Here is a 22,864-nt window from a genome sequence, read left to right as displayed (position 1 = left end):
ATATAGTAATTTGTAAAAAAGAAAAATCGAGGTTTTATTCTTCATATCTTTGCCTTGCGATTGCTTAGTAAGTATTATGTAAAATATTTTTTTAGGAATATAAAAATAAATATAATTGAGTACAAATTATTTCTATTGCAAATAACTGACAAACTGACAAAACAATTGCACATGACCCTACCGTGTCAGCTCTTAAAATTAAGATAATAATTATAGACAACTAAAACGTAGAGATGATTGATCGCCAGTGAAAAGGTAGTTCGCCAATCGAAGGGGGTGATTTACCTAATGCCAACAACGACCCCTCGACATGGGTGTTATTTAGAATGATTAAGCCTTCTATTTTATTTTATTTTATTTTTACCTCTGTTTTCTCCTACCAATTTGGATGAATTTGGTCGGCTTAGTTGAATTCGAATTTGAAAATAACCTTGAAGAAAGCTAGAGCCTTCTTTCAGGAGAAAAAAAAAAAAAAAAAAAAAGAGAGCTAGAGGCTGATCACATGTATTCTTTTCGAATGATGTGCGCATTTAATTTTTTGGATGAATGTTTCTCTTTAATCTTCTACTTCAAGACCCACCCTATTGAACTTGATTTTGTGTACTTTTATATCTAATGGGTTTCGACGGATAATGGCTTAGTTATGGGAATTATCACATCAAAGAATGTCAAATTTTACCTTTTCTTTCGGGTTTAATTGTTTCTGTGGGCTAAGCGAGCAGAACATTGATTGTGCTAGCCCTGCCCTGAGTCTGCTCTATCTATCCAATTGAAAGGCCTTATTTTCCACTGCTATCTCATCTAATATAAGGTGAATTAAAAGGCATTTAAAAAGTAAAGAGGGAGACCGGTTGATAGCAGACGACAGACCAGGCAAGAGGTGGTAGATAGCAGTACTAGAAGCAGACGAATCTAAGGCCAAAGAATAGGTCTCAGGAATTTCAATGTCACAATACATAAATTTGACATAAAAACCACTGCAAGCTGTACACAACTGTCTAGGAGTTAAAAGCCAAATAAGCAGAACACGACAAGAAGAATGCCTGTTTTCATGCAGTAACAACAGCCAACATGCTCCAAGTATGAACCAGAAAGAAAATGAAATATGGTACAGTTTAACTCGAGGGATCAAACAGGCAAAAATGAATAGCTTGTAAATTATAAGTATCTATTTACAAAGGTTACAAACTTCTTTTACCTCTTTTAACTTTCTACAATTTTCACAGATGGAAGTAGATCTTACAAGAAGATATAAAATTCATCGTGCAAGCTGGAGGGAGACAGAGAGAGGGTTAAAGTTCAATAAAAATGTAAAACGAAAAACACCTCAAAAGAAAAAGTAAAACTAGAATTAATTCAAACCCACTTTCTGCTTGAGAAGCAAATCAATTATACCCAGGAGACTGAGCACAATGCCAATCTAATGGCTCTTGCCTCCGAAAGAATATGCATCCAGCCCTGAGAGCACATCCTCAAAGGCCAACCAACTCCAAAAACCCTACTTCTAAAACCTACTTTTGAACAATGTAACTAGCACTACCGCCACAGGATACACCCACCCACTCACCCTGAAATATAAAAATTGTCACACGCCACATTGGTCTCATTTCTCTCTCTGCCCAATCTGGATTACCACCAATATGATAGGGAAAAAAACATCAGCATAGATATCCCAGTAATTCAAATTGAGCAGAGTGAGAACTGTCGATGAACCAAATCCAATCACAAAACCAATTCTAGACAAGTCGGTGCTGACGCAAACCCTTCCCAAATTGAGGTTGCATCAAACGGACATACAGACCGTTCTTTGCGACCAAAGAATCATGCGTCCCTTCCTCTACAATTCGCCCTCCATTCAGAACTACAATGTTGTCTACATGCCTCATCATTGCAGCTCTGTGGGCTATCAGAATGGTTGTTTTGTTTCCCATGATCAATGTATCTAGAGCCTCCTGCACCACCCGACTTGACTCGGATTCAATTGATGAGCTTGCTTCATCTAATAACAAGATGGGTGCATTCTTTAGCACTACCCGAGCAATTGCTATTCTCTGTTTCTGCCCTGGGGTCAGATCCACACCCCTCATCCCCACATGTGTGTCATAACCATGAGGCAAACTGCTGATGAAATGGTGAGCATTTGCTATCCTAGCAGCCTCTTTTATCTCAGCTTCACTAGCATTGTGCCTTGCATATATTATATTTTCCCTAATAGTCGTTGAGAAGATAATTGGTTCCTGCTGGACAAGACCTAGGTGGTTCCTCAACCATCTCAAATTATAAAGTTTCAGATCTCGCCCATCCAGTAGGACTTGACCAGCAACCGGATCATAGAACCTCTCAATCAAAGATATTATGGTGCTCTTTCCAGACCCTGAAACTCCCACCACTGCCACAGTTTGTCCCCCATTGACTTTGAGACTGAAATTGCTCAATACCAACATTTCTGGGCGTGTAGGGTAACAGAAATCAATATTTTTCAACTCAATGCTTCCATAAACATTAGGTGGTTTCAATGCTGAGTTATCATCTGGGTCAATCTTGGGCATTCGATCTATGATTTCAAACACTGAAATAAGAGATTTTCGTCGTTTAAGTATGTATGGAGCCAATCCAAAAGGCTCCACCAGTGCAAATGTCGCAAAAGAGAAAACCATATATTCCTTGAGAGCAGTAGGTAGGTCCATAAAGCCATGTTTAACTGAGTATGCAGTGTACCAAAGGAGAAGCGCATTACAGGCAAAAAGTAGAAACTGTGAAAAGCCAAAAGCGAAACCAATGGCCATTCCATGAAGGAAACTCTTCTTAAATATTTTCTGTAGTTGCAACCTGTAGAGCTCCATTACCTTGTTACCAGCACAGAATGCTACAACAGTGTATATGTTTCGAACAGCATCCTCAAGGACCAAAGATGCCTTCCTGTGCATCTCCTGGATGCCCCTTGAAAATCCAGCAAGCCACAATTTCTGCAACATTTAAGCATTGTTTCACTATTGAAGAAAAGAATAAATGGAGGTGAATCTTATAAATGAAACTCAGCCAATATGTAATTCTTACATCCATGGAATACAAATATATTACACAGGCATAGAATATAGATCAATAAGGTTAACATGCTGATAAAAAAATTAGACAGAAGAAGACCCAAATATAAAGACAATATTGCCATACCACACTTAAACACTGACCATTTTTCTGTCACAATAATGCTACAGTGTTAGCAAATGTGTTAGAGACTTGGAAAAAGCACCTTCATTATCAAAAAAAGAATGTGCCAAATTACTAGATGGTGCATATGCTTATGCTTTGCAGCCTGCACAGCAAGTTGCATGTAAGGGCAGATATAGGCGTGAGGTGCGTGCATTGTTTTTGTAGGGTGTATAGGAAAATATGGGAGAATCATTGTGGTTACAATCGGCAGGCAGCAGCAAGTGGTTGAGCATGTGCGGAGTGATTTTATGTGGAAGTGGCATGGACTTTATTCATAAAACGTTCTTGTGGGACTTGTTAGAAATTATGGCTTTCCTTCTTCAGCCTTCAAACCATACATATTGTCAACGCCCTTATGTTTATATAATAAATAAGTCATTAGTTAAACCATTCTGAAAAATATGAAAATAGACAAGATCTTCCCACATGGGAAACGGATTTCATGTCGCTTTCAGAGGCTTTATCCATAAACCGTTCTTGTGGGACGTTACAAATTATCGTTCCCCTTCTTCAGCATTCTAACCATATTGTCAACACTCTTATGTTTATATCATAAATAAGTCATTAGTTGAACCAATATGAAAATATACAAGGTTCTCCCACATGTGCCAAACATATTTCATGTTGTTTTCAGATTTCCTACCAAAGTGGAAAACTTAAAAATTCTCACTGAAACATTATCAATAAAAACACACCGTGTGTAACTCATTTTCTACACAAAAAAAAAAATATATATATATATCCTTTAAAGCAAGGCCCTGAAGCTGATGGAAAGAATAGTTATATGCATCATGGGTAGAATGACAAATTACCTATTAAGAAAAGACCTAATCTAAAGAATTAAGTTCAAATCACAACTCAACTATCCATTCAAGCACAACATGTATTTGTAATGGGAAGCAAATAGATATGGTGCAGACCTGTGCAATGGCAGAAACAGTGAGAACTGGTAGGGTTGCCAAAGCCACAAGTGCCAATCGCCATTGTAGCAACATCCCAATAAGAACAGCCACTATAACAGCAGCACTGTCCTGTACAAATATGGAAAGCCGGTTGCTAAAAGCAGCTCGCACAAATGTAGCATCATTCGCCAAACGCATGGATAAGGTGTCAGCACTGTTTTCCTCTTCATCAAACCATCCAACTTCATTGCGCAACATTGCTGTCACATCAGGGAAATAGTTTGTGAGAATAAACTGGATGGTCATCTCAAGAAATCTGCTAGGAGATTAAGGAAGGAGTCATGCACCTGAGAACATCATTCTACGAACTCGTTCAGTCATCTTCTCCCCCATGATACCAAAATAAAAGTGCTGCAAAAAATTGGCAACAACTGTCACTATACCCATGCAGGCAATGATCAAGCACCATTTGTCTACTTCCTGCTGCAAGTGATGTTCTTCCTCATGTTCTTCCTTATGTCTATAGTATGCTGTCACTATCAGTGCAATAACATAAGCAAGGAGAGGATTAAAAGAACCAAAGATGGCAGCACCAGTGCTTCCTAATACAGCGTAAAGCCACTCTGCAAGACTAAGCTCTGCCAACCTCCAAAGTGATGGTGCTTCTCGATTCTGTGCACTTTTTTCTTCCTTCACTTTAACAGGAAAGTCGTCAGATTGACTATGTGGACGGCTAAAAGTCTGTGAATGTGAACGTTCATTTTTGGGATCAGACGTCAAGAGGGGTGAAACAGGGGATTCGGGATCAGAACCATTTGATGTTTGTCTCTGTGCAGACTGAACATCAATCTTGGGTAGCTCAGGTAGTCTCATTTCAAAACTATCCTGCCTTCTAATTGATGGTTCCTTATCTGTTGCATCCATGGGCTGGCCATTTTCCAGCAACTTCTCTGCTGGTGGGCTCCCAGCTCTGGGTGAATCCTGTGAGGCAAAGGTGCTATCTGAGGGACGAAATATGCCAGGAACTCTCTGGAGAGAGGGCGATTTGACCATTTTCGGAGATGATGGTTCTTGGAAGTTGTAACTTGCAGAAGAATCCTTTTCAATTTGGAAAGCCGCAGTCTCCTTGTAGTTTCTCAATGGCATCCTGGGAATAGTTACATGACAGAACTCAAAAAACATGCAACTTAGCCAAAACAAAAATGTGAAGTTAAAGGGAAGTGCAATTTAACTATCTAGCAAACAAGTCCGCAAATTAACAAATGTCTCTTTGCAATGATACAAAATGCTTAAACTTATTATTGCTGCCTAATCAAATGCAGTTTGCTCTTGTATTATACCTCCTAGGAAGTTTTGCTGCTTCTTCACATTTGAGAAGCTCCGCATATAGGCCATCCAGGGTCAATAATTCATCATGAGTACCCATTTCAACAAGTTGACCGTCCTCCATTACAGCTATGTAATCAGCATTCCTTATAAGGCTAAGTCGCCGAGCTATAATTATAGTTGAACGTCCCAACATGAGAAGATCCAGAGCCTCCTGAACAGCTCTTTCAGCTTCAAAATCAAGTCCACCTGTAACCTCATCAAGCAGAAGAATTGATGGGTTTAGAAGTACTGCTCTAGCAATAGAAAGTTTAATCTTCTGCTCTTCCGTTAATGCTAAACCAGCCCTGCCCACCTGAAATGCAAAAGAGTTTTTCTTTTAACTTACCCACCCAAGTCCACAGGAACATGAAATGATCCAGACAATTCTATGAAATATAGGTTCAAGTAAATATCTTCTATTTTTCAAATTTTACCTGTGTGTCGTATCCTTTCTCGAGTGAGCTGATTAAAGTATGTGCATGTGCTATTTTAGCAGCTTCTTCAATTTGATCAAAGGGAGCATCCCGTCCATAAGCAATATTGTCTCTTATACTTAAACTTAGCAAGGCAGGCTCCTGGGTAACTAGTCCTATTTGGCTTCTTAGCCATTCCAGTTTAAGGTTCCTAATATTTTCTCCATCCAAGAGAACTTCTCCTGCACCACAAAATGAAAACCATTGGTATAAGCAAGGATACTAAGGATTTCATTGGGACCTTCCCAGTATTGTATATGCACCTTTACAATAGGAGAAACATATGACCATTGTAACCCCCGCCTACTCCCAAAAAAAAGGTACTAGAAAACATTTAAAGGTAAAGAATAAGACCATCATACCTAATGTAGGATCATAAAACCGCTCCATGAGTGGGATAATACTGCTTTTTCCAGAGCCATTTCTGCCAACAAGTGCCACAGCTTTCTTGGCAGGTACAGTGAGATAAAACCCACTCAAAATAGGGATTTCAGGACGAGATAGATAGCTGAAATATACATTCCTAAACTCTATATTTCCTTGCACTGAAACTGGGGTAATTCCTTCTTGATCAACTGCGGAGGATGAGCGGCTTATCATCTCAAAAAGTCTATAGGCAGCAATTCGTCCTTGGTCAAATGAATAGAAGTTTGTTGCTGCTTGATTCAGCCCACTATTATAGAAAGAAAGAAAGAAAAAACACGAAGTAAGAAAAACGGTGGAAATGATGGTCAGGGCATGAGTTCAAGAAAGATACTTACAGGCCACTTAAAATTATAGCAAATAGGGCCGTTATTATTTCACCACCATGAGCTTTTCCATGAGTAATTAGGAACCTTCCAACCCACAGTTGTAAGGCACAAGAACATATGGCAAGCCCATACGTAAATCCAAGACCAAGTCCTTGCACAAGGCTTATTAATATACCATATCTCAGAGTTGCTTGTAGTGAGGTTGCGTAAGAATACTTGGCCAATGTTTCATTTGTAAATGCATACAATGTCCTAATATAGGAGACTGCCTGCATTTTGAAGAAACTATTCATGCTTCAGAATCACTGGAATTAATTACTTCACAAAAATGACCACAAGCATAATTCAAAAATTGTTGCTATATTTAAACTATTTACCTGTCACTTTGCAAATATATATATATATATATACATACATACTCCAAGTACACATGTTGTATACAAGACAAATACCCATCTAGAAAGCGGAAAAGATACAAGAAAATCATATAAGTTCAGCCCACTAAAGTCTATAAAAGTAGCCAAAATGAGTAGTCTTGAGCTCCTCCACAGTCCGTTCACAGTCCTAAAAAATTATATTATTCTTTCTGTCAAATACACCATATGAGACAAGTAAGAACCATTTTCCATGCTGCACTAATGTTCTGGGCTTCCACCTAAGCCTCCCCAAGGGTAAAAAAGATCCACTATTTTACCTATATTGCAAAAAAAAAAAAGAAAAAAAAAAAAAAAGATCCACTATTCTGCTAGGCAGAACCCAAGACAAACCAACACAATGGAAAAAGTTACTCCCTCTCCACTCCTCTTAAAAAAGAAAAACTACTGAAAGAAGGGTCATATATATATATATATATATATATATATATATATATATATATATATATATATATTGGGGCGGATGAGTAAAGTGGCGTGGATAATAATGAGGACAGATAGATAACAAGGAACGCAGGACAAAACGAAGATGACCTTGGCAGAAGGCAGATTGCCACTAGCAGTGACACGTTATTCAACCACTATGTTGGGAAGCAGAAGGGAAGACAAATCTGGAAATCGTAGTGACAGATTGGTAACGAGTGTGAGAGGAAAGAACAAAAGAGAATTATAGTATATTAGAAAAACATGAAATGGTTTGGCATCGTTGCCATATTCATAGAAGAGGAAAGAGGAAAATTGAAGGACCGACAAGAGGGAATTTACAGACTCTTTTAAATACCTCTTCTGGTCTCACAACCCATTTCAGACGGTAATGCTATATGTATGATTAAATCCCAACAAAAGAAAAAATATATATCCCAACATGTTAAAGGAGATTGGTTGGGCTGGAAATAAGGTATGGTTTAATTTAAACATTAGGTGGTGACATTTATCGGTGACCAGGGTGAAAAGACATTTTATATAATTTAAATGAAAACAACGCCACCAATTGCCAACTGGGATATAAATTTTTTCGACAAGTTACTTAGATAGAGATAATACAAATACTTCAGAATATTCAAAAGCAACAGAAAAAATAGACGGACCCACCCAAAATCCTACAAAGACCAAAAAACTTGATGCAAAACACATTCATATTGGTGCAACGATTCAGCATATTAATTCAAAACTCCAAAACTTCAAAAAAAATTACCTTGATCCAGAGCTAGTGATACAGTGAGAAATGAGCTAAAATTACAAAAATAGGCGAAAAACGTTGCTCTCAAGAAATGATAGTCTTCATTTTCTTTCTTTTTTCTTCTTTTTCTTTAGTGGGAGGGGTTATGTCAAATGGAAAGAGTGATATAAATAGACCTGTTCGGCAATGCTAGCTGCTTCGGCATATGCATCCTGAATATTCTCAGCAAGCCTGTGAAGAAAAATATTTGATATTCCTCCAGCTGCTACAATGAATGGACCAGTCGCTAATGTTATGAGAGCAATCTGCCAACAGTTGATAAAACCAAGAACTAGACCACTGAAAAAAGTAGCCATGTTATGAATATAATTTCCAACCTGTATCATCAGAGTCCAAGAAACAGATTAGACAAAACAATGCATGGAGAGGGAGTTAATAATCTAGAAAATTTCAAAAAATATACATAAATGTATATGCGGTATGTTAGATCTTAACATACTTTTTCACTGAGAGCAGATTGAATAAGTAGCACATCACTCAATACTTGGCTCACAATGTCCCCATTGTTCCCATAGGTATCAAAAAAGCTCATGTCTTGATTAAGTAACACTTGAACATAGCTTGACCTGATGACAGCTGTCTGCCTTTCCCCAGTCAGTATCCAGCATGAAACCTCTATAACACAAAAAAAGTTAAGTATTGACGGCTGCAAATCTGACACAAAAACAGGAGTGAAGTGTTGACTAATCCTGATAAATCATTTACCAATCCAACCAGCAGCGAAAACACCCACAGCAATATACACGATTGTAAAAGTAAGCTGCAGCAAAACAATAACACATTCAAATGACCATAAGTTTGTCAACTCTTCAGCTTCTAGATCATGAACAAAAACAATTAAGATTTCACATTACCTATAGAAAAGAATTAATATTTCACATTCTATATTGAATACAAACTACGTGAAAATTTTGTGTAGTATGCAAAGGATAATAACAGAATGCTATTTTTTGGTAAGTAATAACAGAAGGCTGTTACTTGCGGTAAAATAAGGATAAAACGGTAAAGGGAGAATGTAAGACAAACAAAATCGTTAGCTATTAGAATTTTCCTCCATAAATAAGTGATGTTTCACATCATTGCTAATCAAAATGGTCGAACCAGATACTTCTTTCAGATAGAAACTTTTGAACCAAAAGCAACCCCACAACTACAAGCCATGGACCAAAACTTAACAGGCCGCATACTTCACAGACTGAATTTTTTTTTTTTTTATAAGTAATAAGAAACTTTATTCCCAAGAATAGGCAAAGTCCAAATACACGGAACGTATACAAAGGAAAAATTCACGGACTGAAATATTACTTTTATATTAAGATTTTCCTCACTAACCACAAAAAATTAAATCCAAACATTTGATAGTTGCCTCTTTCAGAGATCGTAGAGAAATAAATTGATAATACTATAAAAAGAATTTGGTATCAAAGGAGAATGCAGAAAAATTTACATATGGTCAATATCTTTCAATTTCGGCTCACACACAGGACCTTTGATACCAAATGACCTCTTCAAAAACCACTTGAAAGCCAAATCTTAAACGTCAATTGCCAATGTGCCATACTAACCTCCAGCTTACCACCATTATAGTCTGACTAATTTTTTGAAAAAACAAGAGATCCAAAGGTTTGTTCTAGTGCAAATTGACCTAAGATTCCTTTTAAGCGCAGGAATATATGTTGGAAAAGGAAATTTTAGAGCCACCAAATAATAAATATAAACTGCACTGAACTAAGCCAGATGCAAACTATTCAGCTAGGGGTCCGCTTGGCAACACAGTTGTTCTCAAGAATTCTCAAATATTTCTTTCTCAAACATTATTCAAACACAAAACACTTTTCAATTTCAAATCTTCAACTTTTTCATCTAATAATTACCTAATCATCACAACTTTTCCAAACTCCCAACCAAAACACAAAAAACAATACTACTTTTTCAAATCAAAACAAAAATTATATTAAAAAAATTATATTCAAACAATTTTTTAACATTTTAACTCAAACTATTTCACTATTAGTCATAGATATATTGAGATATTCTAAATATCCAAACGGGCCCTAAGTTGGGTTAGTGATTTCAGTTCTGGAAACAAAAAGGGCAAATGCAGGAGTCAAAAATGTAACTTCGTGAGCAATCTTTCACTCTCCTCACAAACAAAAGGGCAAATGAAAACAGAACATGTGGTCAAATTTTGGGCATAGATCAGTTCCAATTCAAATCACACACAACATCCACTATCTAATTTTTGTAAATGGATAGTCTTCAGATTAAGAAAGCAATTGCGATATGATATAGCCCCCCATATTTTATGTACAACCCAAGAAAAAACCCAAGCAGCATATAAGCTTATATTCCGACTAGTCAATGTTATAATTAGACTTTACTTGGATTGTTAAAAATGGTATCAAAGTCAATATAGAAGCTTGGTGAATGTGAGGGAGAAGATCTTTACATTTATAATGATCTAAAGGAATCTCCAATTGTAGTTTTAACTTGTCTTTTTGGAGTATAAACCCCAATGTGGCTTGCACTTTTCCTTGCGTTGTTACATCTTATCCCACGTCAACTCAAGAATACTTCCAATACAACAGAAACAACTATCTTTCCTTTTCCAAAAAAGTTGTCCTGATATAATAGATTGCGAAAAAACAGTTGGCTTATACTCTAGTCAACTTAGTCATAAATCGCTTTTGGAAGGTTTAGCTCATAAAATATAGATTCCCTTTGGCTTTAAAAACAAGGAATGATCGTCAAGTTTGAGACGAGGATTATAACAAAATCTGCAGCACCACGGCAAATGTAATCTCAACTCACAGATTCTAATTACCCCCAAAGTTTCCCAGTACATCTCCATAATAATTTCATACATATGACAAACTAATTTGACCGGAGTAATAGTACAATTACGGTAAATTCACAAGCGAACAAAACTTTTATTAAAAAAAGTTTATGATAAGTGAAAATAATAATAATAATAATAATAATACCGAAAATAACTTCTCACCGAAACAGCCTAACCAGAAAATAATAATAATAATAAAGTTTATGATAAGTGAAAATAATAATAATAATAATAATAATAAAAGTTTATTAGTCATTTAGTTCTTCATGAAACAGCCTAACCAGAAAAAATAAAACAGAAACTCTTCTATTACTTTACTGATGGGTTGGATCGGACGTCGACCTGTGAGCTAAACACAATTACTGAGTCAAGCTTAGCGAGTAAAATTAAACCTAAAGATGAAAACCCTAATTCATTCCATTTCAAATTTTCTAAGCAGCCAAACGAATACAATAGATTAACTCAATTTACGGCTTCGTAAACTTTAAATTACCTCCCTAAACTTCTCGAACTGCTCTTCGTGTTTATCGGGGCCAATCCTGAGAACGTGGACGATCTTGGCGAAGTAGTGGAGGTAAACGACGAGGGCAGTGCCGTGGGCGGCCGCAGCGAGCGAGCCGACGAGCATGAGGGCCCAGTCAAGGCGGTCGGCGCAGGCGAAGAGGCGCGAGAAGGGGACGGCGGCGGGAGGTGGCTCGATCTCCTCGGGCTCCTCGATCTCTTCTTCCGGCTCTACCTGCTGCCCCGCCGTATCAGCGCTCTGGTCCATGTACGGGGACGGAGACTCGGGTGGCTCCGATACCTCCGACACGGGCGTCAAGGGCTGTATGTGTGGTGGGGACCACCCGAACAGCCCCCTCGAGATCATCATCTTCGGGGAGTAACTCGGAACCCCAAACTCTCACTGAAGTCGAAGTAGCCGAGTCACTAGCTCCCTCCACCACCAACTGCCTCAGGCAACAACGGCTAACAGAAAATCCCTCTAAATTTAGCAGATCCGCTAAATTTAGCAGGACGGACTACTGATATCAAATCATCAAATTCTTTTGTGTTTTTGGGGTTTTGAGAATCTATATTCTCATTGTTTCTTGCTTTTCCCAAAAAGCAAAAGCCAAAAACAGAAAGAAAATGAAATTTGGGGGGAGGGGGGGGTCTTTCGCAGGTGGGTGCGCTACCCGGTCAAAGAAGGGGGGGGGGAATGTTTGACTGACTGACGCACGGCGACACTAAATAGGATCCTCCTTTGCTCGCTTGCTCTTCTTGAATGTTTTCCCCTTTTCTTTCCAAGAATTGGTTAACGGTCAATGCCGGCGATGCGTTGGAAGGGAAGGATATTAAGTTTGTACGGTAAAGGAGCAGTAGGAGATGTTATGTACACAGTAAAGCCACCACTACCCGCTGCGTACATGTTTGGTGGGGTGTTTTGGTCAATTCGGTAACGAAGTTGTGCTGTTGTTTGGTAAATGCGTTAACAGCTGTATGAACGAATGGAACGATGAATTTACGTTGAAGTCCGTGGAATGGGTGGTTAAGTAATGACACGTGGTGTTTTGTTTTGGTTCAGGTGACAGACATCGCCGGTGAGGTAAGTGTGAATTTTTCATTTAAATTATAATATTTTATTTGAAAGAAAAAAAGGTTGTTTTATAGGGTGCGTTGAGTTGTGGTCTGTGACCTGGGAGAGGAAGATTGAGAGGAGGGGACATCATAAATAAAAGGAAAGAGGATGATCCACTTTTTTAGTGCCAGTCCATTTGCTCTGTTCTGTTCCCTTCTCTCCCTCTTTTTCATTTGCCTTTCCCAATTGGTAATGTTCTTTATTTTTGGCAAGTGGGTGGTGGACTTGTGCCTGTTGGTGTTTATTTTTTGGTTTTTGTTTCTTGAACAAGTGAGATTTTGATTGATGTTGCTAATGTGGTGGTTTGGTAAATGCAAACAAAGAACGTGTTTTGTGGGTTTTCTTCTTTCTGATAAAGCTAAATATATTTAATATTTGTTTTTTCTTTTTTAGCCAATATACAATTGTAACAAAATGCAGACTACAATATCCACTTTTTTGTTGTTTTTCTTATGGCATATTTGCATAAATTTTACCAAACTGAGTTGATAATTTCCATGTTTGATAATCATATATTATTTTTCTTAATTAAATATATACATCAGTCACTATTTACGTACACATTTTATACTTATAAATTTTTTTTCATAGAATTTGAGAATGTTTTTTATAGAATGTGAGAATATTTTTCGTAAAACGTGGAGTGTGTGATAATAAATAATGATTGATAAAAAGAATTTTTCATTTTTTTTTTAGCTGTGTTGAAAAAACCATGCAATAATAATAGGGATAGACAATCTTAAAAACAAAAATGTCTCATTATAATAGATTCAAGGATGCTGCTTCTCCGACCGATGAAGGATCGATGCATATACGATGCAGGGTCGAAAAGAAAATTATTTATGTAGATGATTCATGAGTGTGCAGCTAGAAAAGTAGAGATGTAACAGACGCCGGGATGCATACTAAAAGAGCGACCAACTTCTGCAGCCCACTTCGCACGCTTCATATAATGTGGATAAGTCGACCGAAGACGGAAAAGGGATAACAACGTTCTTCAGTCTCCACCACAAAGCCCGGAGATCCCCCCACCATTTTTTTTTTTTTTAACTTTTTTTTTCACTCCTACGTACGTAGACCGCGTCACATTCACTAATTCTCGAGAATAAGGCTAAGCTCCTGTTTGAATGTTTAGCTGGATTGAAATTAATTGATTTTTTTATAAATAGAAATGTGTTGAATTGATAGAATAAATTTTATAAGATTTATTTAAAATAAATTTAAATATGTTTAAATGTTAAGATGAGTTTATATATATTTATAGAAAGTTAAAAAATATTATAAGTCATGCGTATAAAGAGGTATTGAGTTGAAAAAGATTATGCGTCTCACATGTAAAGAAATATTGAGTTGAGTGATGTTTAATAATTTGGAAATTAGGTGTTTAGATATTAGACTCAGTTTAAAATTAGACTGAACTGAATTGATCTCAGTATCTTCAAAAATCCAAACGGGGCCTTATGAAATTTCAAGCAGACAAATTTTGTATAAGTATTTTATAAGAAAAACGTTTGTTGTAAGCAGTTAGTGCAAACGACATACAAACGAAACTGGCGTAGAGATATTTGATGAGAGAGAGATCGAGCTGATGAGAGAGAGCTGAGGAGAGACCGAGCTGATGGAGCTGATAAGAGAGAGAGCTGATGGGGGAGAGAGAGAGACGACCCGATGAGCGAGAGATAATGAGAGTTGATGAGGGAGATAGCTAATGAAAGAGCTGATGAAAGAGAACATGTGCATTTAGATAAAGAGTAAACAATTCATTTTAAATCTGACGTGGCATGGAAGATTGCACGCCTGTTGTATCTACCGACTGTATATAGAAGAATTGATTTTATAAAGAAGTGGATTATATTAATAAAGAATAATTTCTTTTTTACATTATTTTTAAATAGAGTCAATTTTTTTACAAAGACTTGTGCGATCCATCTATTTAAGATTTATACAAATCATTTCTCAATGCTAGGTTTGGATACAAAAAGCATTTCATGGTATGTTATGTCCTGACATGTCATCTTATCTAATTATTACAAATTTTTTAAATTCTCACACAAAATATAATAAACAATTTAACTTTTTCGAATCCTAAAATAATAATAATATTATAACAATATTTTATTTAACTTTCATCTCAACTCAGTATCCAAATCTCTCATTCTCTTTCTCCCTCCCTGCTCCAACAATCCCATTTGATTTAAGAATTTTGTTATCCATTATCCTCACGCACTATACATCACTTTTATTTTTTATTTTTTTGTTTTATTGTTCTTAAACTAATTGAATTCTTCTACTCATTATCCATACATCATACATTTAATTTGATAAAAAAATTAAAAAATTATGTATGGTGTATAGTGTGTGATGTGAGGATAATAAATAGAATTATACTTGATTTAATCCATTTCTTCATTTTCTCTTCCAATGTTTATGCATATATGGCGTATGCTTGCTGTTGATGTCGTGTTTTGCGAGCTTGGGCAATTTCACTAGGTCAATGCTCGTACGATCACCTGCATAGTGACGAAAGGGGACATCGGGGTCCGTTGATGCTCCGATGATTAAGTCAGTATGGTGCTAAGGTTGAAGATGAAGTATATTGACAATGATTGTGTTAGATTACCAACGTGTGTGCTGCAGGTAATGTTATTTATACTTGTCGACCTGGTCTCCATGGTAGTGGAGCGTTATACAGCAGGAGATCATATATTCATGTTGTCCTCTCACCGAACTATCATTTTTTCTGTCGGTTCGCTGGGCTATGAAGTGCTTAGCGTCACTGTGAGTTGTTCAAACCTTGGGCCGCAATTGAATGCGGCGTATATTCTATCTTGGACCATTTCCATCTCATTAATGCTGGGTATGAACACCGCAAGTTTTCTCGTCTGACATTGAATGCTATACTCATTCCCTCTTAATCATTGCCTATTTTTCTTGATGTAAGTAAAATCCGACCCGAGTCTTATACCTGAGCCTTGACCCAGGTGCTACCTTTCGACTTAGGCCATATTATGCACCTGGGCCTTGATCTGGGCTTTGTGTCCAGCCCAGACCCAAGATCTAGGTTTTAATCTAGGCCCTACTTTTAGCCCCATTCAAGGAATTTTCCCCCTTCACACATGCTTATATTATGGCTCAGTTCCAGACGCATAGTAAGTTGCCTTTGCATCGAAGAGGCGGCATTTCAATCTTCAATCCTGGTCATGTCCGAGTAAGCAGAAACATCCTCAACAGGCCCTCTCTCTCAAGGTTAACTTTGCTTTTAAATCTGCATTATTATTATTATTATTATTATTATTATTATTATTAGTCTGCTAATTAAATTAAGTATGCAGCAGTGGCTGTCTTTCTTTTTGAATGTGCACGAGGGCATGCAGTGCATGTAATCAGTCCTGGCACTTTATAATCATGTACTTTATTTTTGTTTAATTTAATGCCAAGAGACTCAAACTTCCGCTGATCCTAACTGGAGTTGTTTAGCTGGGACTTCTGCATAAAAAATATAATTCAAAAGTATCTTTGATATAATAATCACCTCGTACCTAGGCCAGTGCATGGGTCAATTATACCGAGGTCCTCGAGATGTGCTTAGCCAGACGGAAATTGCCTGTCTTGTTTCGAGTTGGATCTGTTCACACATAGTACATTTACCTATGTCAGACATCCCCACACCAGTATCATATGGAAGGAACATTAATCTATATGTTGTTCACCGCATTTTTCTACTCTCAGTGTAATCACTACATTGGTTGGACCTGTGGTAGACCCTGACGATATATATCTTTCTTCTCTAGTTTTTTGTACTTTTACTTTTTAATCTGGCAGATAGACCCGGGAGACGATAGGTGCCAGCTATACGGGGAGACTGGAGTGGCCCCTTGGGTTCTCTGTAAAGCTCGGCTTTCAATGAGATGGTTTTTCATGTGGAAAATGCTGGGAGACCGATGAAGTGAAAAAAAAAAAAAAAACATAGAAATGCACATCGGTGCACTACCCGTAGCACCACCCTTTCCATGTCGTTGACCTTTCTACTGATGTAGTGTGAGTAATGATGATGGCTGATATGCTAAGAGCACAACCTTGATATGACTCAGTTGCTGCAGAAACTAAGAAGGGATTTCGGTTAGTCACTGATAAGAAAGATGGATACGAGTTTGTTTATCCATTTGGGTGGCAGGTCATGTGTTTTGCCCTGTTTTATCTGCAGCTTCGATTTTGTCTGGTATTTCTGAGGCTAATGTCAGTGTTTTTAAGTTAATCTATCAGCAAACTGCTAAATGGCAACAGTTAAGAGTAGCTTCTCCATGTTTTGCTGTCTTGGGCATTTTCAGGAAGCAGTGATTGACGGTCAAGACAAGGTTTTTAAAGATGTCATTGTGCCATTAGAAAGTGTTAAGCGTGAATGTGATCCCAACAAGCAAACAGAACATTCAAGTCTTTGGGCCACCACTAGGGGTTATCCTTATAATCCCATGCAATCAACATCTTTACTCTTTTTATTCTTTTGGCTTCTTAATTCTTTACCCATTTTGATATTTTCTATTACTCACTATATATACAATGATCACAGCTTGCAGAAACTTTGATAAAAAAGGGTCTTGGCCCCCCGCCTTCCCAAAAAACAAAGATAATTGAGGCAGCAGAGGTTTGACTCCCTCCATAAGTTTGGTTAATCAGGGTACAATTTAAATTATGCTTTATATGCTTTTGCTTGTGACTAAAGACACTGCAATGGAGATAATATTCCTTCTTATACAAAAGTTGGTTATCTTGGTCTCGTATCTTCTCAAACCTTGACTGCTTTTGAAGTATGGTTGTACCGTTTGCCACAGTATTCAAAGATACCGGTATCTTTGAGAGATGACCGTACTTGTTTATTTTATGTAAGAGCAGACCATTTTAGCATGAATCAGCAGCTTTTACTGCTAGTCGTTGGAGGTGAAATTCTGTCATTTCTGGGCCCATACTTCCCGTAGACACGTTTTTCCTGATACTGACATTCATGCATAAGAGTAGATCACTTACATAAGTGTTCCTTCTACAATTATTTATTTATTGATTATCCTTTGTAGGAAACAGCATGATGTTGATGGGAAAGCATATTGTACATTTGAGTTCATTGCTGAGGCTCCAAACTACACCCGCCATGCTCTCAGCACAATCTCCATAGGTATTAGGCAATGGCATAGTGCGCTTCCTATATTTGTATATATGTCAGGTGCATGACATGAGTAATGCATTCTGGAAAAGCTTGTTATATTACCATCTTTAGGTACACTACAGTATTCAGTGTCCTTCGGGTACGAAACTCTGCTTTTCATTGAGAATCACTTTGTTAATGACAGGTAAGTTCTACGGTTTAACCACAGGGGATAGATAGGTAATGAGAGGAGGTGGGAGAAGATGAAAGACAGATTGCATACGGTTATTGATTCCTTGCAAAGTTTCCAGGTTTGAGGTGGCCATTCGATTTTCCTATTCAAGATTAGGGACACCCGCTTTTGAACTGCAAGCGTCACTGCATTCGAGCCAATACCAGTCAGTAACTATTTCCTTTTTTTTTCTTTTCTTCTATGGCTTTCCCTTTCATGGAATTCTTGGATAAAGACTATTGTTCAACTTAGACGCATAAAGGAACAGTATGTTGACGAGGTGTATTTTGTTGTTCCTAATGAAATTACATTGAAGATTATATAATATATATGTGCAGGAAAGCATTTTTGCTATAATTATCATATGTTATTTGCCATATAGAACATAGTTATTTTACAAACAGTATCCCGTGGGGACATACTAGATAGTGAAATGATTAAAGCGTGGAAGATTGGTATTTACTTGTCTAGAATATAAATTCGTCAGCAAAACCAGGCATATCTGATCAGTTGGAACACACATCTGGTCAATTGTTTGTTTCGTAGAAAGTGATTTGCCGTTGCCCACCTCGAAGGAAAGAAAGAAAGGTCCGTGATAAGTTGCCCTTGTTTTGTTTCGTTTCATTCCAATCGGGTAACCAAAAATATAAGTAAAACCATCTGCAACCTTGACAAAACTTGCAGATTAATTGAATTGATTATCAAGCAAGCCCTCGCAGGGAACCTCAAACTCGGAAAAACATCAGCAGCGTGAGCGTCTCAATTCAGTCACCGTGGATGTCAAGAGGCACCGCAGCTCCCTTGATCCTTTGAATGTAGAAGCGTATGAGGTGATCTCATATATCACCTCCAATACTGCATTCTGACCGATTTCACCATCCATTCCGAGGTGAAATGGGGCTTACCAAATAAATAAGAAGAAATTGCATTGCAAAAGATAAAACATTAAGGAAGTATAATCAGGCAGATAGAACCACAAGTAATCTTAATCGGCATCCAAACACAAGCTGTATAGAAAACATTGTTCCAGATACAAATTTAAATAACCAACTGATATTGAGTCCTAACATCGTGTGCCTCGTTGTACGAACAAAACTGTCTTAGCAAAAATGGGATCACTTTGCTTGGGACAAGGGTATACAAAATTGTAGCTTAGATTATACCGATTTTGTTCGCCACATCCAAGGCATCATAGTCTGGTGTCAACCTAACATAAGCCTTCTTGGTTCCATCCGGCCTGCATCACATAAGTTAAAGGTTCAGTGATGAATGGGAAATAGGTGTCCAATTTTTCCAATCTTAAGGGCGTAAATCATAGTGTATTGGAGAAGGGCAGACAATGATTTAGAACTATAATGGAGTATGTTATCCTGGGTCTTTCAATCTGAGACAAAATATGAGTTGCACAGCCCCGCTCCAATTGATCCCTCATTTTACCCACACCAAAATCAAACCGACGAATACTGATGCCTTGGATGTTTAGAGGTACACCACCTAAACATTTTTGCGGCTCTTAGGTGTGAATCAATGAAATTTACCTGATCAAAGTGTTAACTTTCTTGGCCTTAATGTCGTACATCTTCTTCACAGCATCTTTGATCTTCTTCTTGTCGGCACGAATGTCAACAATGAAAACCAGGGTGTTATTGTCCTCAATCTTCTTCATTGCAGACTCTGTAGTCAAAGGATACTTGAGAATCTGATAATGGTCCAACTTATTTCTCGGTGGAGCACTGATGCGGGGATATTTGGGGTTCCTCTCCTTCTTCAATGTCTTTGGTCGATGAAATGTGACTGATGTCCTGATCTTCTTAGCTTTCTTCTTAAAAACAGGGCCAGATTTCACAGCCTTGGCAGCCTTCAAGGCTTGAGCCTTTGGATCAGCCTTTTTTGCAACATCAGCTGCAAATAGATAAAGCATTAAACCCAATTACAGTAGACAAAGTAAAAAAATAAATATCATGCACATTTTCTTAAGAAAATGGTGCAAAGACAACAAAAAGGTGAAAGTAAATATGACATTCAATCGTGATTGCCTATGACTCCAACCTTAGTTACCGCATTAATAATCTAACTACACCCGCCCAGAGAATATACTTGTCACACTATCGAGATTAACACCATCAAGTACAGCATCATAAATATATTCCACATCAATATAAGCTTGATGTTTGTACCTTGTGAGCAGAAAGGAAAGAAGGGTGAGCAAAAGCACCAGGATTTTGCCTTAAAAGTTGGGCAACATGGAAGAAGGGAGGCCATCAATTAGGCTAAACCAATCAAATATACAGAGATACCGCAAGAAATTCAATCAAAACCACTAGAATATCAAACTAACATCAGATTTTCAGCTTACTCACTCTCAAACTAGATTAAATAAATGGAGTTAGCATGCATAACAGATCTGAAAATCCGAGCTGAATTGTTAAATGCAACAAGAAGCCTCCCCCCCCCCCCCCCCCCAACCCCCAAAAAAAAAATCAATAAAATGGAAAATTATGATGCGTCACTGCACCATCACAATTTTACGGCAAAATTATTAATTTAATGACTCGTAGGCATTGCGCTCTTCTTTTAGCTTAGAACCAGGACGAATGACGAGGGCATACATATTCTCTAATAAAAAAAAAAAAATTATGCCACACATTCATAAATACTATATGGGCATGAGCGCTTCATGTATTTTATTAGCCCATAAAATCGAGTATTTAACATATTCATAGTTAATCCAAACACATAAGAGGCATAAAACTCAATAACACAAACGTAAATTTCTAATCACGGCCAAAACAGAAACCCACAACATAAAATATTATCTGCATTGAAAGCCCAGCAACGAATAAATGACACTTCAAATGAAAAAATTAAAAAAAAAAAACGAAAAAAAAAAACTCGGAAGAAGAAATGTACCTTTAGCCGGAGCCATTGGACGCTGGAGCCAAAGAACTTACTTACCTAACAAAACCAAAGTAAAGCATGAAAAAGTGTTAATCCACATTAATAATAATTAAAAATTAAAAATTTCCAATCTAGATGATAAAACAAAGCTCGTTGAAAAAGCTTTGAACAGAACAAAACAACTGTTCGGAGAAATTGATATCGAATACTTCTGTGTGCACATAAAAACGGAATAAAGAAGACAGAAAATGGATTTTTACTGCGGGGGCCAGAGAGAGGTTGTGACCTGGGAAAGACAAGGATAGCTGCAGCGGCCGTGGACTCGTGGAGTAGGGTTTCTAAACGGAGAAGATGAACGCTGCTATATATATGGAACAGAATTACCGATATAACCTTATTTCATTTTGGATCGAGAATTTAATGGGCTGGGCTTCGACGATAGTTATTCGTTTGGCCCTTGGGCTTCATGGGTAGACATTAGTAGTACTTTATTTTTCGTTGAAAAATAGTTTAAAATACTACATAATATATGAATTATATCATATACAAGTTTGGTGTGTAATGCAGTATTTATTTTAAAAGTTATTATATTTATAAAAATTTAAATAATATTTACTAATTAATATTGCAAGTCACTATACTTTTCACATCAATGGTATGTCTTAATACGTCAATATATAAGTTCACTATAATAAAATGACGTTGTCTACTAACTTTTAGATTTTATTTTTATTTTTTTAAAATAAGGAATGGTCTAGAAGGGATGAAAAGTGAGCTACTTTCTAATATTTAATTGTTGGTTTTAAATAAAATGGAACCTAAATTAATTATCATTGCCTTTAATTACAACAGTCAAGTTACTTGATTGATGTTGTAGGAGGTTAAATCAACAATCTATAATTTAATCTCTAAATAAAGTCGAAAATTAAGTTAAGAGATAAAGTTAAGAAAATATAGGATAAGTAGACTTAGACTCTTTAAAAAAAAAATGCTTCACAAAACAATCACTCACAAGAAATAGACTTCTATATATATGAGGAAGCTCTCTACACAAAAGGGTTGGATAGAAGCTTTATATGCCAAACTTCACAGCACATAGCAAATCTAAAGGATCTTTTCTAAATTCTTTAATTGTATTATGAGAAATATAAAATTATGAGAAATGGTAAAATAACCCATCATAATGGATTTTGTCTCCAAAAATCTGTAAACGTAAGTAATATACCGAACAACATAAATTCAAGTGTCTTTTTATTTATTTTTATTCGTATATTTATTATTTATATTATGGATGAACGCGATAAACATCGTATCAAATCCCGAATCATCTCGTGGGTTGGAATGACTCTTTTCGTCCATTATGGTCTGTTAAGTGAATGTAGGCATTGACAAATGATTTTTTCACTTTTTTTTTTTTTTAACATTTCGTACTATTTTATGATTCTGATGGTCGTATTTCTATTAGAGAAGGGAGTAATGTATTACATACGCCATAAATAATGACATCTCCGTGAAAGTACTGCATCTAATTTTCTGATTAAATCTACATCCTAATTATTATTTTTTATTTGTGAAAGTTAAGCTAATAATTTGCCACAAGAAAATTACTCGGAATTCTTAAAATATAGATGATATGGTATTTCACAAATTATCATATATATGACCAGAATTCTTGTGTAAATACTGCATTTTAATACATTATATGTTATTACAATGAGACATAGAAATAAACATGAATACTCATTTGAAAAATCTTATAAT

General features: G+C 36.8%; 2 protein-coding genes and 1 pseudogene across 3 annotated transcripts; 1 reads left to right on the top strand and 2 right to left on the bottom strand.

Moving 5' to 3' along the window:
- Positions 1-1,130: 1,130 nt before the first annotated feature.
- LOC121251368 (ABC transporter B family member 20) lies at positions 1,131-12,579 on the bottom strand. Of its 2 annotated transcripts, XM_041150632.1 has the most exons (11): positions 11,712-12,579; positions 9,085-9,139; positions 8,819-8,994; positions 8,496-8,696; positions 6,715-6,974; positions 6,316-6,626; positions 5,915-6,135; positions 5,453-5,793; positions 4,460-5,259; positions 4,131-4,372; positions 1,131-2,966 (listed from the first exon to the last, which is right to left on the bottom strand). In XM_041150632.1, exons 1-11 carry the CDS (start codon positions 12,087-12,089, stop codon positions 1,737-1,739), a joined length of 4,215 nt encoding a protein of 1,404 aa, XP_041006566.1. In that variant the 5' UTR covers positions 12,090-12,579; the 3' UTR covers positions 1,131-1,736. The 2 variants fall into 2 exon arrangements, with proteins under 2 accessions (XP_041006566.1, XP_041006571.1); XM_041150637.1 differs by lacking the exon at positions 9,085-9,139 and having other exon boundaries at positions 11,712-11,850.
- A 3,384-nt stretch (positions 12,580-15,963) lies between these two features.
- On the top strand, positions 15,964-18,527 carry LOC121248321 (annotated as a pseudogene).
- Positions 18,528-19,185: 658 nt separating this feature from the next.
- On the bottom strand, positions 19,186-21,524 carry LOC121235578 (60S ribosomal protein L23a-2). Its single transcript, XM_041131922.1, has 4 exons — positions 21,390-21,524; positions 21,116-21,160; positions 19,744-20,107; positions 19,186-19,442 (listed from the first exon to the last, which is right to left on the bottom strand). The coding sequence occupies exons 2-4, from the start codon at positions 21,129-21,131 to the stop codon at positions 19,358-19,360; spliced, it is 465 nt and encodes a 154-aa protein (XP_040987856.1). The 5' UTR covers positions 21,132-21,160; positions 21,390-21,524; the 3' UTR covers positions 19,186-19,357.
- Between the last annotated feature and the right edge of the window lie 1,340 nt (positions 21,525-22,864).

The sequence above is a fragment of the Juglans microcarpa x Juglans regia genome, chromosome 1D (assembly GCF_004785595.1).
Source record: "Juglans microcarpa x Juglans regia isolate MS1-56 chromosome 1D, Jm3101_v1.0, whole genome shotgun sequence".
In the NCBI taxonomy this organism is placed as follows: Eukaryota; Viridiplantae; Streptophyta; class Magnoliopsida; order Fagales; family Juglandaceae; genus Juglans; species Juglans microcarpa x Juglans regia.
The sequence above is the reverse complement of the archived record's forward strand: the minus strand, read 5'-3'. Positions and strand labels throughout refer to the sequence as shown.